At 30.3% G+C, this 17,750-nt stretch overlaps 2 protein-coding genes across 2 annotated transcripts; both read left to right on the forward strand.

The window, feature by feature from the left end:
• Positions 1-12,874: 12,874 nt before the first annotated feature.
• LOC103488964 (uncharacterized) lies at positions 12,875-17,059 on the forward strand. Its single transcript, XM_008447934.3, has 2 exons — positions 12,875-13,627; positions 14,386-17,059. The coding sequence occupies exons 1-2, from the start codon at positions 13,547-13,549 to the stop codon at positions 15,481-15,483; spliced, it is 1,179 nt and encodes a 392-aa protein (XP_008446156.1). The 5' UTR covers positions 12,875-13,546; the 3' UTR covers positions 15,484-17,059.
• Positions 16,140-17,123, forward strand: LOC127151453 (uncharacterized). The gene is made up of 2 exons (XM_051091222.1): positions 16,140-16,257; positions 16,552-17,123. The coding sequence occupies exons 1-2, from the start codon at positions 16,168-16,170 to the stop codon at positions 16,897-16,899; spliced, it is 438 nt and encodes a 145-aa protein (XP_050947179.1). The 5' UTR covers positions 16,140-16,167; the 3' UTR covers positions 16,900-17,123.
• The last annotated feature ends 627 nt before the right edge of the window (positions 17,124-17,750 follow it).

Here is a 17,750-nt window from a genome sequence, read left to right on the forward strand (position 1 = left end):
AATATTCAATCATCTTTCAATAAAGAAGTTACAATATAAATTAAATTCATATTTATTTATCATCATTTTTAATACAAAATTTAAATATTAATCAATAGTTAATTATAAAGATAATTTTGATTAATCAATTCTCGAAATAAAAAGAATCGTATTATAGAAGAAAAAAAGTGAGTATTTTTTTTTGATTGGTAGTACAAATTGATTGGCTTTAAAGGGAGGGAAAAAGTTGGGGTGGTGAAGATGAAGATAATCCAAAAGAAAGAAAAAAGCAACTCACTTTTTTCTTTTTATTGGCTCATCTATCTAAGAAAACATTGCTATACATTAAGATATATCGATACTACTCTTCTTTAAATCGTATCTTCTTTTGTTTGGGCTTACTTTTGAAATTTAGTTTGGAATATTTCAATCATATGTTAATTATGTTATTATTATTCTCGTTTTCACACTATAAAACAAATCATTTATCAAGTACCATTCTCTTAATTCTAGTCCATACACCAAACTAATATCGAAACAAATTATTCACAATTTTCTAAAAAGAAAGAAGGAAATCTCACGTATGCATGTTAAGGAAAATTTGTACATCGAAATAGATCCTAAACCAAAAAAACATAACCGAAGATAAATACTAAATAAAGGAAATAATTAAGTCAAAGTATCAGTTAATCATTGATCCAATTAAATCAAATTCGAATTTAACGTAGGGTAAGGAAAAATTCGATCTCGAACCTCTCGACAATTAAGATTCTTTATTCGATTTTTTCGAAAACGATGATTCAAATCAAATATTAAAGACTAAAAAAATAAATAAAACAACCAAAACTAATTAAAATTTTGGATGGCAAATCCATGTGGTAGGAGAATAAAGAGAGAGATTATTAATTAATTAATTAATATATGTTAGTTCAAAAGGCAATTTGGTCGCTATGTTTAGATGTCCAAATCCGTAGGCTTTAAGGACAATTGGGTATTTTTGAATTTTCATGGAAATAGGAAATGGGTTAGCATATTGGCCTATACATTTAATATTCAACATAAAAGTGGATATATATACCCTCACAAAATCAAAATTTTTATAAATAAAATCTGAGGCCACTTTTATATTATAGAAGGTCCCATACCTAACAATGTTACAATGCCCAACACCCACAATATACATATATACACTAAATTACCTTTATAGTCTCATTAATATTCCTCTTATTTTCTGTATTTTTTTTAAGCCAAAGTTTCCAAATATCCATTGAAAATTTGTGGTTTTTATTGAGGATAATGTAGTGGTATATAGTTTATTGTTTGTTATGAGACCATTACACAACAAAAGGGTCCCAAAAGAAAAGGGGAAAATGATAAAAAGGAAGGGGAAATGTTTTGTGAGTGTACCAAAAAGTAATTTACACATTATATTACACCAAAATGAGGAGATGGGTTTTATAATAATGCATAGAAAAATAAGAGAGACAAAGGGAACCCCATGGGTTTTGTGTATTTGTTGTATGGGTTGGGATTATGAAATGACAAAATTAAGTTTAAAAGACATAAAGTTGAGTTGAATAGACACAACACTATAAATAGAAGCATTAAATTTGGCTTACTATAGTATTTTCATTTGGTATTTTTGCATATATATATATATATATATATATATATATTGTGCCTAAGGACACATGGAGTCCCAACATGTGAAATTTGTCTGATGAAATTGTGAATATTATTATTATGGACTTTTGCTTTTTTCTATCAAATGAAGTTACAAATCCCTTCCTAACAGCCAATTGGCCAGTTGGTAAGGGAACATTGTCCCATCCACCTCACCCTTAACACACACACACACCATTCCCCCCACTCCTCACGTGCGACTTCCAATATATTGTTTGTCTATTTCCCATTCTTCGTCCCCAAGTGAGGACGATGATGCAGCCTGCAGTTTTACATGGTTGAATGTATAGAATGTTTATTGCTAATATCAAACGTTGAACAGTAAAAAAAAGGTTTTAGTTTTCATAAGATTTCATGTGATAACAACTTTGAATTTATTGAGAAAGGAAGAACGTGACCTACGAAACAAAGAGAATTTTGTCGAGGGCTTTAAAAGTGTCTCATTTACTGATCTAATTTCAATTGAACGTAAATGAGCTTTGGGTCAGGATTATTAGTCTTGGGCCTTGTATACGAAACCACAACATCAAATTGATTCAATTGGACCAAGCCCAATTAGTTCTATCATGTCTGGGCCTAATGGGCTTCTTTGCTGACCGGCTCAGCAAAAAGAAAGAATCAGAATTACTATACAATGATTTTTTTTTTTTTTTCCTTTGAAGTATACAATAGAATAATGTTAAATCAAAGAAGTTTCCCAACTAAATTATCACTAATTAAGATTAGTTTGCTTACCAAACTTTAGAAGTTATACCAAATATATAACTAATTGCATTATATATCAAGCAATTTTCTCAGCACATTCGTAATTTCTAATTCTATTTATACTTTTAGTTATTGCTTATCTTCCTCAATTAGGATATTTCGTGTTCATTAATGTATAATATTTTCCTTGTTTGGGCAGATTTTGTAAATATAATGTTAAAGAAGATTAATATGAATATGACACATTGATATTAGAGGATTGAATAAATTATTTTTTAGTGCAGAATAAGTGGAATGTTAACCTAACAACCCACTTTATCCAAAGTTTCCAAAGGCCAATCAATTAGTCAATTAAAATGTGTGAAACCATGACCACATGGCAACATACTGACCATTGAGTCCAAAGAAGGATGATAGTAGGAAAATTAGAAGTTACAATTTTAAAATTCCGTTGACAATTCAAGTAAGATAATGATTTTGATTTTTATTGTTTTTAGAAAGTACTTATTAAGATTATTTTATATGGTATGAATTTATACATTTTTTTAAAAATATATATTTTAAACCTAAAAATGAGTCCACAAGAAAAATAGTAACGAAAAATGAACTCAATGCTATCTAACCTTGGAATGAGATGAAATTGGACTTTGAAAAGCCCAAATGGTATAGAAGGCCAACTAAACCAATGGGACCAGTTGCATTTTAATACATATAATATAATATATGAGTATTTACGAAATATAATAAAATTTTAGATTCTTAACTATAGAAATTGATAGACTTTTATCACTCTCTATCAATGTCACCAAAAAGCATATCAATATATATTATTGATAGAATCTCAAAATTTGATATATTTTATAAATAATTTATCAAATTTTTAATTATAATTTTCCTACAGTATAAGTATAAAATAATTGTATATATAGCACAAAAATTGATAAAAGATTGAAAAATTCACGCTCAACACAAAAACTCATAACAACTACCCATTGCTATTACTAATAGTTTCCATCAACTAATATCACTAGTAGTTGGGTAATAGCTTTCAATTTGAGAAATGTGTTATTAGATGCTATAATAAATAGTTACTATCAATATTTATCATTAATAGTTGCTACAATGATAGAAATGCATGCACCGAAGATAAAATATGAATTCTAAAATATTAGACTAATCAATATTTGCAATATTTTCAAATTGTTTTTTTTTTTTTTTATAAATCATGCTATTTGTTATAATTTTTTTTTCTAAACTAATGAAAAGGGAGAATTGGAGTATTAAAAGTCAACTCTTACTTTAAGTTGACTCTAAATGTTGATGAGTTTCTATAAAGCAATCACTACACCTTGCGTTACTTTTGCTGTCTTACAATCATTTAAATTTAAGTTGATAAATAGGGAAAATAAAAGATTTAAAAAGAAGAATAAGGAAAAAGGAAAATGCAAGTCCATTTGTAAAACAAAAAAGTTGAGTATGAATGAATTTCTCGATCGGAAAGCAACGGCCATAAGAGAAAGAAAATAAAAGACACAATCAAAGAGAAGAACGACTAATAACTACATCGATGGAGTAAAACTTATGGTGTGTGAGTGGATTAATTTCTTACATTTTCATTATTCAATCGATTTAGATCCTTTATGAGAATTACATTTAAACTACGTTGATCTTTTAATCATTAAAAAAGAGATGGCGATTTCGGTATTTGATAATATAGAGAGGATTGATGGGTTTGGATATTTGAAAACTTCATCCCGATCGAGAAAAAGGATTGATGGGTTGTAGATTCTTGACAATTTCGATAATATAAAAAGTAGTCAGATGACTTACAGTGGTCGACAAAACCAAATGAAGAAGAGATAGAGGTGGAAGCCGAAAAATATTGAAAAAGAGATAGATTGATTAGACTTTCATAACTCTGATACTAAGATAAGAAACGAAAAGAGATCGGAGAAGATGAGAATTTGACAAGAGAAAACTTTAGCTTCCATTTTTCATATTCAGTATTCTACAAATCACAAATATTTAAAGAGAATCAGAGGTGAAAAACTCTTACCTACACTTATGCACAACATATAATTTCTCGTATAACCACCTATTTCTATAACATGTAATTGAGCCTTAATGCAATAAACAAAGAAACATAAAAAACAAACAAATATACTATGAACTAGAATTAGTGTGCTATCTTACGAGTAGAACGAACAATTTTCGAAGAAAAATTTTAAAGTTTAAAAATTTAATTGAATCACTAGGGGAAAAGTTAGAGATATTTACTATATTTACAAATTAAAATGAATGTTTGGGAGAATTAGTAGCGTAGGAGATGTTTCGTGGAAAATGAGGTTTTTGTAATTTACGTACCACTAGATTTGAAAAACAATGATAAGGAAAGAATAAAAGTCAAATGGAACGACGAGTCGTAAAGTGCTGGTCTCCGGAAACCGTCACATCGTTTTCGTGGAAGTATTCATAATAATAATTATTATAATAGAGAGGTGTGTTATATATATATATATAATAAGAAGAAAATATTGGTTAATGGGGAGAAGGGCATGTGGAGGCAATTGGCATTTGGAAAATTTGAGTGTTTGTGTCTTGTGGAGTCCATTTGCAATTGATTGCGGAACTCAAATTTTGTAGACACTGTTTTAGACTTTTTCTAATCCTCCAATTACCTAAGCTTTTTAGTTAAAATGGTTCTCTTTTTTAGCCATCACAACCCAATGACCAAGTCTTTGCATTTTCTTTTTTTTCTTGCTTATGCCTTTAATTTTTTTTTTTTTTGGTTGAATTGAGAGTGAAACAAAAATATAATCGTAAAAAAAATGAAAACGATGGAAAAAAGTGTAATTGAAAACTGTTTGAACGAAATGAGTTTAGTATTACAACTTGGATTCAAAAAACTCTATCCAAACATAAATTTTAGATTACATTTCAATCCTAGGTGAGTGTGCAAAACACCCGTTTAGTTTATCGGTAATTAACATGGATATTTTTCAATTTATAATTGAGAGCCTTCCTTTACGCAATTATTTTACTAAAAATAATAAAAGTGATCGATAAAGTTTTAGTTAACCTATAATATAGTATATTAAAGTATACTTTTTTTTTTCTAGATTTTGGAATCTACTTATTACGTAATAGGTTATACTTTTAATTCTTAAATTTTGAATTTGACTCTAATATAATTCTTTGATTTCAATTTTGAATTTGAGTTTGGTTTCGATTTAATTTTTAAGTTTCCAACCTTAATATTTAATCTTAATTTGTTACTTTATATTCACCGTCAATTTGGGTATTAATGTCTACTAGTTGGTTTGAAATAACTATGAAGAGATGTTTCCAAAGTATTTTTAATAGTATGATAGGAAAACAGTCCAACTGAATTAATTGTAATTATTAATATTATTGAATGGAAGTTAACAATAAAAATTAATTAGGGGTAATTAGTGACACTTGTAAATTAAAAGTGTAAATCTCACGTCAAAAAATAAAAACAAAGTTCATATATTTTTAAAGAGAGAATTTATAACCCCTTAAAAATTAGTGGCTAAATTGAAATTAAATTTAAAACTTAATGATTCAAAATGTAATATAGTAAAATTTAGTAACTAAATAGAAAGTCAAGGCAAAATCTTTGACAAAAAGAAATATACTTTTTAAAAGAAAAATCTAAAAATTTAACCGACTTAAAAAACCAACGAAATATGATGGTAGTTTACAATTATACCATAAGTTTTCGATTGGAGAATTGAACTTTTAGACTTATATAAATGTTAAAATTGGATGCGAAACTTTATATAAATTTAAAACTTGTAATAGATGCAAGTTTCAAAGTTCGATCAATTGTTATAATTTAAAATATTATTATTAGACCTTGTGATTTTTACAATTTGCCCTTACATATATATACTATATTCGAGCGCATCACGTATTTCATGTTTTCCAAATTTGACAACAAAAATTGTTTTTTATTTTTATTTTTAGAATTTGATTAATGATTCAAATGTTTAAAAGAATCGAGAGAAAACAAGCATACGACTTTCAAAAACTAAAATTGAAGGTGTTGTAATACTATCTTTGACCTTCCATAAAGATATTAGACTATCATTACTGGATAGAAGACTCATCAAGATGATAGTTGATGTGTCTAAAATATCGTTCTTTCAAACTTAATCTAAGCAAGCTTCATAGTCGTTTTCATTTTTTTGTCCTACATCCGGCATGTCGGAATTCTACCATTAATGGTAGTTTTGAAACTTGTATACAACGTCAAGGCTATTATCGTTGTTAAGTCAAAATATGGACCAAGTAAATTTATGCTTTAACCCTTTTGTGAAAACAAAGGATGAATAACTGAGTTGAATTACTCTTTCTTCAAGGGTTTGCCTCTACTTATAATGTGTGTTGACCTAGCAGTCTTTTCCTCTTAGGATTTCTATGGCATACATGACTTCTCTCACCTATATCCAAGTTGGATCTTATTGAATGTATGATTTCCACGAGGTTTCTTGAATAACAATTAGCAGCCGCAGCTATAACGTGGGTTCAATCCATGTTGCTTTTGCTTCTTTAACCTTGGTTGATCTTAAGACTAGCTCATTTTGCCTTAACATCATCGTTTTCCTTAAGTGTCCTGCAAAGTCTAAGTTATCCTTTAAGAATCACAATTTTTTTTTACATTTTTTTTTTGTTAGAACAAGGACAAAGTCGGAGCGGTGATTTTTGTAATTACCTCGTCAAAGAAAAAATTATAAACATCTTATGCGTGCATTTTTTTCTTCAAGATAAAAAGTAAATTTTTTTTCTTTTACGAAACATAAAATATATCCATAAAGGAAAAGGGTTTCATCTAAATCTTTTTTTTTAGATTATCACCTAATAATGAAAATCTTGTTTGTTAATCTAGGGCATAAATGAAAACTTCGATCAATTAGTTTAGTATATACAATCTTTAGGATGCACATGTTGTAAAAATCTCTAGGTTTTTTGATGTGGCTTTTTGTTTGGTGTCATTCTCGTGGATGAAGAAGAAAAAATATCATTTATAGTAAAAAAAAAAAAGCGCTAAAAATTCAAATTGCTAATTTTTTTTTTAATTTGAAATAATAACACCTTTGGTCTAACCTCAACAAGACATGTAGCCTTTGACAACCAAAACCAATTTTGAAAAGTTAACCCGTTTATTATTTCTTCAACCTAACTAATTGATTTAGTTACTCTAACCAAACTACTCACAAAGATTAAGTTTAAAAGTAATTAAATAACATTTTTCTTGAGCAACGGGTAATCACAAAATAAAAAATTAGTCAAAGTAAGACAAAAATCAATCTAGCAATTAAATTAATTTTAAATAAGGTCAGACAAAATTAGGTAGCTACAGTTTTGATACCATCATAAATTATCAAATGACTCAAAAGTTTAAGTTAGTTGAACGTAAGTATCTTTAATTATATATCATGAACATATGAAATAAATAACAATGTAACGATACTTGAATTCGTATGCACTAAATTTGATCTAATACCATTATCATTTAAATATCGACTGAAAAGATATATCTTAACCACCTGTCTTGTAGGTTTTCTTTTTCTTGATAACATAGAAATAGAGGAATCGAACCTCATTCCTTGACATTAATAAGATATATATTCATGTTAGCTTGATCACAAATATTCTTTCGAAAATTAAATTGAGTTATTTTGTACCCTCTTTTCATATAATTAGGTTTTTTTCTGTTTAGAATTTGACTAAAAATGGAAATACACGAAAACAAATTAAGGAAGTCAAAATAACAAAACAACCTTAATTTTATATTTTTATCAATTCATTATAATGTCCACCCTTGAGAAATTAGAATGTAAATATTAAAATATAACATAACTACATAATTAAGACATAGGAAGAAATTGAAAATTGAAAATTGAAATTTTTTATTAACAAATAGAATAGAACAGAGACAAAATAAGAAGTCCGTAGATAAGCTTTTCCACTAGTCATCAATAATTAATAAATGATTGTTATAAGTAGGTAGCCCCCCGACCATAATGAATCATATTTTTTTATATATATAATTAATGAATTAATTGGATTAAAATTAATCATGATTAATTAAAAATATGGGTTGAAAGGGTTATATAATTCAAATCCTAACTCAGCTCTCACATGCATGTGTAGAGTTTAATTAATTAATAATTTTTAGGAATTAAGATGATAATATATCTATATATCCATTATTACTTCGTAAAATTAGGAACCACCAACTCCTAGGGTTATCAGAATATGTAACAAGTTGACGTTGACCCAATAAAACACTTTTTTAATAAATTAAATACACACACATATATACACACACACACACACATATATATATTATCATCTATTTTAATTTTTGTTATTTGAGTAATATGCCCAACTTGTCAACTTATTAGAAAACAATAGGATAATTGCATATTAACTCCTAATATAAGTATATTCTTTCCTTTAACTACTATTGGTTCATATTTTAGAACAAGATTCTATATTCCTTTTTCAGACTTTGATTAAACTAACAGTTTGTCCCTAAATTTGAATGGGTAGCAAATTAGTTCCTGTAATTACAAATTTACAACAAATTAGTATCTAAAGTTTAGCATGTAATGGTTTAGTATTTGTACTTCTTAATTTGTAAAATAGTCTCTAAAAAAGAACAAAAAAAAAAACTTCAAAATTAGATGTGAATTTTTATTATTTTACGATGTAGATTTTAAATTTTATAAAAAAATATTGAGTCTTTAGTTAGTTAATTATCAATTTATTTATTAATCGATGTCTAATTAAATCTAAACACTAATTTCTATAATAGAAGTTAATTAAATTTTTGAAATTTAAAATACTACCCTGACCAAGTAATTACACAGTGGCTAAATTTGTTGTTAAAAATGAAAGGGTAGGAAACTAAATTGTTGTTTTTCGAAAAGTTTACAATATTAAAATGATTTTTAAAATAAAAATCCTCTACTATACAATAAATTCAAAGACTTGTTTAAGCTAAATTTAATTACATCTATTCACTAATTTCACATGACTGAGTAATTTTGATATAATTCGAGCAATACATTAAATTATTGCCCAAAAGAAGTAATGCATTAAATTAAGTGAAGTTAAAATGTACAAGATTGACCGTTTATTAAATCTTTCCAAATTTACAATTTTCAGCCTCTATGTGTTTTAATTAATTAAATGCATGTTAGATTAAATAATTTTAACAACTATTCAAGAAAAAAACTTATTAAAAAAAACACAATTGATCTCTAATTAAAGCTATGTACCTATACTACATGAGCAATGCTCATGCTTGGTGATGTTAAATTGCAATACTAATTATAAGATTAAATTTAAATTTTGTTGAATTAAAAGTTTATGATAATTTTTCTTAATAGTAATCAAAAATAATATTTATTTCCAAACAAATCAATCCCATGAACTTCCTATGATATAAGCCACGTGCGAGAACTGTAGCCGTTGGATTTTCCGACGTCCGTTTGAAGTCGTCATACGGCTGCCGTTTCGGGTGGACGTGCTGCCACCCGTTTCGTGGAAGTCCACGCGCTTTGATTTTTTCCTTTTGGTGAAAATTAGTTTTAAATGTTAATTTTTTTCTTCAAATAATAAAATTGAAAAAAATATTTACAACATATAATAAAATTTTATTTCTAATTATATTAGATGGACCGATGAGTGTTCTTCTCTCACTAAAATAAATTAAAAATAACATTTAGAAATCACGTAAGTTTGAATTTGGAAGTTAAATAAAAATTTCGTTTTTTGGGGAGTTAAAATCTTGACTTGGGGAGGTCTTTGCGTGGACTTGGGAGCAACTAAGGCCTCTTCTTTTGAATTGTCATAACACAAACATCAACTTTCATTTTCATTCATTTCATCTTCATTCCCAACCTTATCTTCTCTACTGTTTTGTAAACTCTTTCCATACTTATATTATATCTTTTTGTAACGTTAACATCATCATTATCATTTTGTTCTCTTTTCCTTCTCAAGAATCATATATTTTCATTGACTTCGAATAATCCAACTTTTCAGTTAATAGCAATATAGGATTATTTTTTGACTCGACATGAACTAAACATTCGATCTCAAAAATGATCATAATTATCTTTATTTTGATTACTTTGATTGATAACTCTTTTTAGCACGTCAAGATGACAATAAACCTTCTTTAAAAAAACGTGCCCTATTTTTATTTGAAAATTTAGGGTTGAAATTAGGACTTTTCATGTTTAGTTGGGGTGAAAGTGGAATTTAGATTTAGAAAAATTGAAGTATTCAAAACCAATTTGAGATTCTAAGGCTCCACTAAAGGAAGTGACTAAAATTGAATTACCACTAAATTAATAATTGTGAGATTTTAGCACTTTCTGTCTATTCATAATATTAATGATGTTTTACTGCTATATACGAGAGAAGTAAATTTTGATATAACGGAATAAAACGAACAAAATAAAAATAGAATAATATAACATAAAATAGTAAAAAATAAGGATAAGATTTGATCCTAACTTGTTAAAGATTACGAGGTTCATATCCTAATCTTCATATCAACATGCTTCTTTTAGTTTTTTCTTCAAATTTTTTTGTTGTCATTGTCACGTATGTTTTATCAACTACTACTTTTTATTATTTTTATTTAATTTATAAATTGAGAAATTAGGATGAATATTAATTTTATTTAATATAAAAACAAATATGAGGTGTGGGTATTTGAATTCTAAACTTTTAGCAAAAAGTATATGTCAATTACCATATTAAACCTCAACATATCAAATACAAAAGAAAATAAATATATCCAAGCAATGATTAATACCATTTAGCATTTACCACAAGGAAAACAAAGGACAAAGGCGGCCACCGGCGGATCTAGCATAGGCCCAGGGGGGCTCGAGCCCCCCCTCAAATTTATTGCTATTATATAATATATATAAAAAAAGCTACTTAATTTCAATATTTACTATTAGCTTAGTGGTTGTTGTGATTGTCAGCCCCCCTTCCACCTAGGTTCAAATCTTACCTATGTAATTTATTTTTCATATTTTTCTTCCAGCCCCCCGTCAATATATTTTCTAGATCCGCCACTGAAGGCGGCATTTTCTCTCTTTTGTACTTTTGTACTTAATAATAAAGAAAGACTTCTTTCATTTTCTTATTTTTTTCGAATCAAAGAATAATTAAAGACTTGGTCATTGTAAAAGAGAGGGAAATGAGAGAGTGAAAATGAACTATGAAGGAGGAAAGAAATTGAAAAACCAAAATACCTAAAATATTGTTTTTAACTTAAGAAACTTTGGACCAATCTACTATAAGTTATCACAAAAAAATATAAATAATTGAACTTATTACTAATTAAAAGTTGATATGCATTTCCGATTAAAATTGCAAACATAAATAATTGAATTTGAAATAAAATTCAATTGATTTAAATAAGTTTAATTTAGTCAAAAGGATGAATATGACCCGTACTTGAACCCATAGATATGATCCATTGACCAACAAAGCTCAAACCCTTTGATTGAGAGATTAAATCATATCGAACTACACCGCATCAAATTTAAAGTCCAAACATGGTATGATGATAATAAATATGATTTAAAATAGGTAATTATCTCGATTGTATTTCTATTGAAATTCATAAATATTATAAAAAGAGACGTTTTTGAAAAATAGCAATATAAGTTAAAATATTTAGCAAGATTTCATGTTATATTATGGTATAATTAACCAAAATATTTCCTATAACCATTTTTTTAATAAGTTAAATAAATTATTAAGATAAATTTAAACTAATCCATTTCAATCTTGGTATTAAGAGAACTTACCAGAACGTAGTCCATATTTACACAGAGATTTAACAAAAATTCATGACGATAATCTCTAAACTAATTTGGAGATTATAAAGTGGACTAATTATTTTAAATATATATTATTTGGTAAAGAAAAATAAAAATTGGGAAGGGTACAAAAAATAGGGATAGTTTTGTAACGAAAACTTCAAAGTGCTTCCTATTTTAACCCTTTCCAAAAATCCCTAACGAAGAAGAAGAAGAATAAATAAATAACACACAAAGAAAAAGAAGAAGAAAAAGGAAGCGTAAATTTATTTGGGCCGAAAAGAAAAGCCCAGGAAAGGGAAACGAGGAAAGACAAAAAAGAAAGAAAGAGAGAGAGAAAGAGATGATGAGAGGGGGGAGGAGGCGGAGGAAGCAAAGAAGATAAAGTAAAGTCCGGCTTCCGCCGTCAAGGAATTGGTAAAAATCGGGAATACGAGAATTAATCAAAACCCCCCAAACCTATAATCCCAAATCAGTTTCCAAATTAGATCAACAAATTAAAGAAAAATAAATAAAATCCACGACACGGTCACGACTCAGTGAGAGGTCGGCTTGAGCGAGTCAAAATGGAGCGCGTGGGCCCACAATCCAAACAATCCAGTATTAATACCCACGTTATCTAACTGGAATTAAAAGACCCTTACAAAGCAAAGCAAAAGAAAAGAAGAAAATTCCCCAAAACTTTACAATAACACATTATATTTTCTTCTCTCTCTCTCTCTCTCTCTCTCTCTTTTGTAAACAACGACGACAGACAAAGAGAAACGGTTCTCTTTTCCTTTTTGTTATTTGCTTTGCTTTGATTTGATTCATCTCTATATTGTAATTTGTGTATGTAAAACAGTGGTGGTAGCAATCATTGTCGAAGACAGATAGATAGAGAGAGGGGCTTTGTTCTTGGCCCTCGAATTCTTAGCCCTTGATTTTGGCCCGTTTCTTTTACACACTCTCTCTCTCTCCCACAATTATTCCCATTTTTTTTCTTAATTCATTCGGTAATTCTTAGGGATCTCTCTCTGCATATTTAGCGACAGCAAAAAGGGTTAAGGGAAACGGCTAAATACTTTCCGTTTCTTCGCTTTCGACTGAATCTGCTGAATTTCCGCTTCTTCTTTTTTCTGATTCTGGTTTAACTCTGCCCTCGCCGCCGCTGCTGTTTCTCCCCATTTCTGCTAATCCTTGACTTCACTGTTTGTTTAATCCTTGTCGACCCAATTTCGTACCCCACGAAAGGAGAAGACCCAGTTTGTTTTTTTTTTTTTTTTTTTGTTTTTGTGTTTCTTTCACATCTACAAATGTGGTGGATGATGGGTGAAGGTGGAGGCCATTACTGTTCCAAGAAATCTGATGATATTTGTGGCGATGTTTGTGATCAGGTACTTGCTATTTTTGCCCTTTGATCTGTTTTTTTTTTCTTGGTTGGTTTTTGTTTCCGTCGTTGAGGAATTTTGTTATGCTGTTTCTGATGATTGAGGAATATATGCTTTAAAACAACTTTTTGTTCCGACTGTTTCTTCGGTGTTTGATTGAGTCTTGTGATGTTAGGGCTTTGTAGTTATTTGTTTGTTAGATGGTTTTTTTTTGGGGGGAATTATGTTATCAAATGCGAGGGCCATAGCTTTGCAACTTACTGTTTCTTTTCCGTTGTGTTGGGTTTGTTTCTATTTAGCCTGGAGATCTGATTGTGGGAACTTTGAATGTCCTAACCTAATGTGGCATTCCTACACAACATTTAACAGAGAGTAAAATCTGCCCTTTGTCGAAATGTATTTGTTGATGTGATTTTTGAAATATTATCTTTACTGCCATAGCTTTGAGTCTCAAACCTGGAGCCTGCCCTTTAGGTGATACATTTGGGATTGTTTCACGTCCATCTTCAAACTTTTGGGTATTTGTGAGAAATGTTTCTCTTCCATGGAGAATGCGACTTAATTTTTTATACACTTTGAGGATCTAACTAGAGTTTAAATGTATTGAAGTACATCGTAATCATTGTTGGTCTGATTGCTTGATTATTGATATGAAGGGAAATTTTGAAGTTGGTCTTATCATTATTCCAAGTTGTGTGGACCTTTTTCTTACTTTTTCTATCCTGATGTTTAAGATATTGACCAGACTTCTTTTCTGTTTGCAGGAATCCAATCGAGTATTGGGGATGTCTAGACTTCGCTGCATTTTTCGTGGATATGATGTGAAAACCTTCCTTATTCTTTTTGCACTGGTGCCAACATGCATCTTGATCATTTACTTGCATGGACAGAAGATTTCATACTTCTTACGGCCACTATGGGAATCCCCACCTAAAGAATTCAATATGATTACTCACTACTATGATGGGAATGTATCTATGGAGAACCTATGCAAACTCCATGGTTGGAAAGTCCGTGAATTTCCACGACGTGTTTATGATGCTGTGCTGTTCAGTAATGAGATTGAGATGCTCACCTTGCGATGGAAAGAACTCTACCCTTACATTACACAGTTTGTTCTTCTCGAGGCAAATTCAACATTTACTGGGAAGCCAAAGCCATTATACTTCGCTCGCAATAGAGACCAATTCAAGTTTGTGGAGTCAAGATTTACTTATGGCACTGTTGGAGGGAGATTTAAGAAAGGGGAAAACCCGTTTGTGGAAGAGGCATTTCAGCGGGTTGCACTTGATCAGCTTCTCAGAATTGCTGGTATCACTGATGATGACTTGTTGATAATGTCTGATGTCGACGAAATTCCAAGCAGGCACACAATTAATCTCTTGAGATGGTGTGATGACATACCAGAAGTTCTTCATTTACAACTTAAGAACTATTTGTACTCTTTTGAGTTCCATGTTGATGACAATAGTTGGAGGGCTTCAGTCCATAGATACAAATCTGGTAAGACAAGGTATGTTCATTATCGCCAATCGGATGACCTGTTGGCAGATTCAGGGTGGCACTGTAGCTTCTGTTTCCGTCGTATCAGCGACTTCGTCTTTAAGATGAAAGCATACAGCCATAATGACAGAGTTAGGTTCTCTAGTTATTTAAATCCCAAAAGAATTCAAAAGATTATCTGCAAGGGTTCCGACCTATTTGACATGCTTCCAGAGGAGTACACTTTCAAAGAAATTATTGGGAAAATGGGACCAGTTCCTCATTCTTTCTCAGCAGTTCACTTGCCATCGTATCTGCTGGAAAATGCAGAAGACTACAAATTCCTTTTGCCTGGGAATTGCATACGAGAGAGTGGCTGATCTCTAACTTTGGCGTCTACCTCCCTGTGAAGGTTAGTTGCGATGTAGCTTGTCTGACACCTCGTGGACCTTCCATCTCGATAGTTGTTGACCAATATGCAGTCAACCGTGGTGGTCTTTTGCCTCCAGATAAGCTAATGTTAATTCTTTTGGAAGTTGTAACTGCTTGGACAGTTGAACTAATTCCATGGGTGGAAGTTATGTGTAGATATCTGTCTTCTTTGGGTTGGTTTGGTTCAAGAGTTTATCTATTCATTGGGTGGGTGAACTTGCTGTCATAGGAGCCGCAGCATATTAGACAAAAACCCCCTTGCGTTGCCATTGTATTTGAGGCTGTTGTGCTTTCTTCCCATTATTGGGAAATTTTGTATACACGACTATTATTTATATCATGTATTCATATTTGCGATAGACCTGATTTCTAATCCTCGTTCTGATACATTCCTCGATCTTGTCTTTGAGCTTGTTTGGAATGATTCTTTAAGTGTTTAGAAAGTGTTTGTTTTTAAACATTTGGGAGTTATTCTCGACAAGCATTTATTTTTTAGTTTTTCGGTCCTTTGGTTGAATACTGGCGTAGTCGAAGTGTCCATGTATATAAAGATTCTTGTCATGGTTGTAATTTATTGATATTTATTAGGCAGCCTGACGGGTAGGTTTTCCATCAATGACTATTTTTTTCAGATGTCGACATTTACTGTCCTAGTTGCAAACGAAATGACCAAACTTACTCTTGGAACCAGTTGCTTGAGACAAATCGGGTCAGATTTTTTGGTATGATGGAAACCTTGTAAGGTTTGTTTCTATGTTACATGAGTTGTAAATAAGAGAGAAGTGTCTTCCTCTTCAATTTGATTATTCCACAAAAAAGGCTTCTAACTTTATTTTGCCTTTTCTAAGTCTTGGATATTCTTGAACTGAATAACTTTTACCCCAGCTTTTTAAGTGATGTCTCTTTCATTTCCCAGCTAAAATAAAAACCTTATTGTGACCCCTTCTTTCAACAGAGGAGAAGGTATTGGATTCAAACCTCATCCTCTTGGAATAAAATTGTTCTTTATATGACAGTTTGGAGGCATTCAAATACCACATTCACGAAAAGGAAACCATCACATTTGCTTCACTAGCGGATTAGAAATGTCTTCTAGAAATTCTCAGCTCAAGTTCAACGTTGATCGTGGAACTCCTTCCTCAGACGACTATGGTGGATACATTTCTGACTCTGTGCTCGAGACTCGAAAGCACCACAAAAACCAAAAACCTCATGTAACGTTCAGTGACAACAACAACAACGAGGTACCTGATGTTCACAAGACTTCTAAACACCGCCATGCTCATTTCTACACCAATGATATCAATGATGAGGCCGAAGAGTTCATTAGGCTGAAGCACAACCAGATGTCTATTGACCTCTAAATTCTAATGGAAAGAAACTGTTCCAATTGGTGAAGTTAGCGCTTAATTATATGACCCAATAATGTTCTGATGCTACAGAGCTCCTTGCAATTGTTAAAATATTTATATTTCCTATGTGAACATTTCAAAGTTCCAGGAATAATACAGACTGTTTATATTAGTCTTTTTATGGCACTGAGAACTATGAGAATTATAAAAATAATTAAACTATGGACTTCATATAACATTATGTTATTATTTCTTTCTAATTGGCCAAAGGTTTCGGGTCTGTCTGTTTGGGTCATGAAATGACAGTTCTTTTTGGGTTATAGACAGTCACTCATATCAAAGAAGTTATTCAACTTAAGATCTTCATTTAAATTACTGCCTCAAATGAGTGGCCAAGAATTTCAGAGTTCCAACAAGATTGGATATTTGTCATAAGGTTAATGTTTTGAATAACTTGAATTGTATTCATATTTGTCATATTTATGCCATCAATGATTTTGACCCTGCATACGTAACCAATACATAATAATGTAAATCTTTGTATGATTTTCTACCGTTTATACGTTTTTTCTTTTTCTTTTTTTTTTCTTCCTTTTTTGCTTATTTTTATTTGTTTGATTTTATAACACTTTAGAAAAGAATTGAAGCAAAACAGTGGAATTAAACAGCTCCATATTTGGTATATCAAATCAAATAAATACAAGAAAGACACGTCTGGTTCATTACAGATCATTCTTCAAGGTTTAATATAACTAAGTACAGACAAGTTTCAAATCTTTGTGGATAGATAGAGAAAGTAACAAAACATTTGACACAAATTCTCTAATTGTGTCACCGCAACAAGGCCCCATTCCTGAACTTCT

The sequence above is a fragment of the Cucumis melo genome, chromosome 10, assembly GCF_025177605.1.
Source record: "Cucumis melo cultivar AY chromosome 10, USDA_Cmelo_AY_1.0, whole genome shotgun sequence".
Classification (NCBI taxonomy): Eukaryota; Viridiplantae; Streptophyta; class Magnoliopsida; order Cucurbitales; family Cucurbitaceae; genus Cucumis; species Cucumis melo.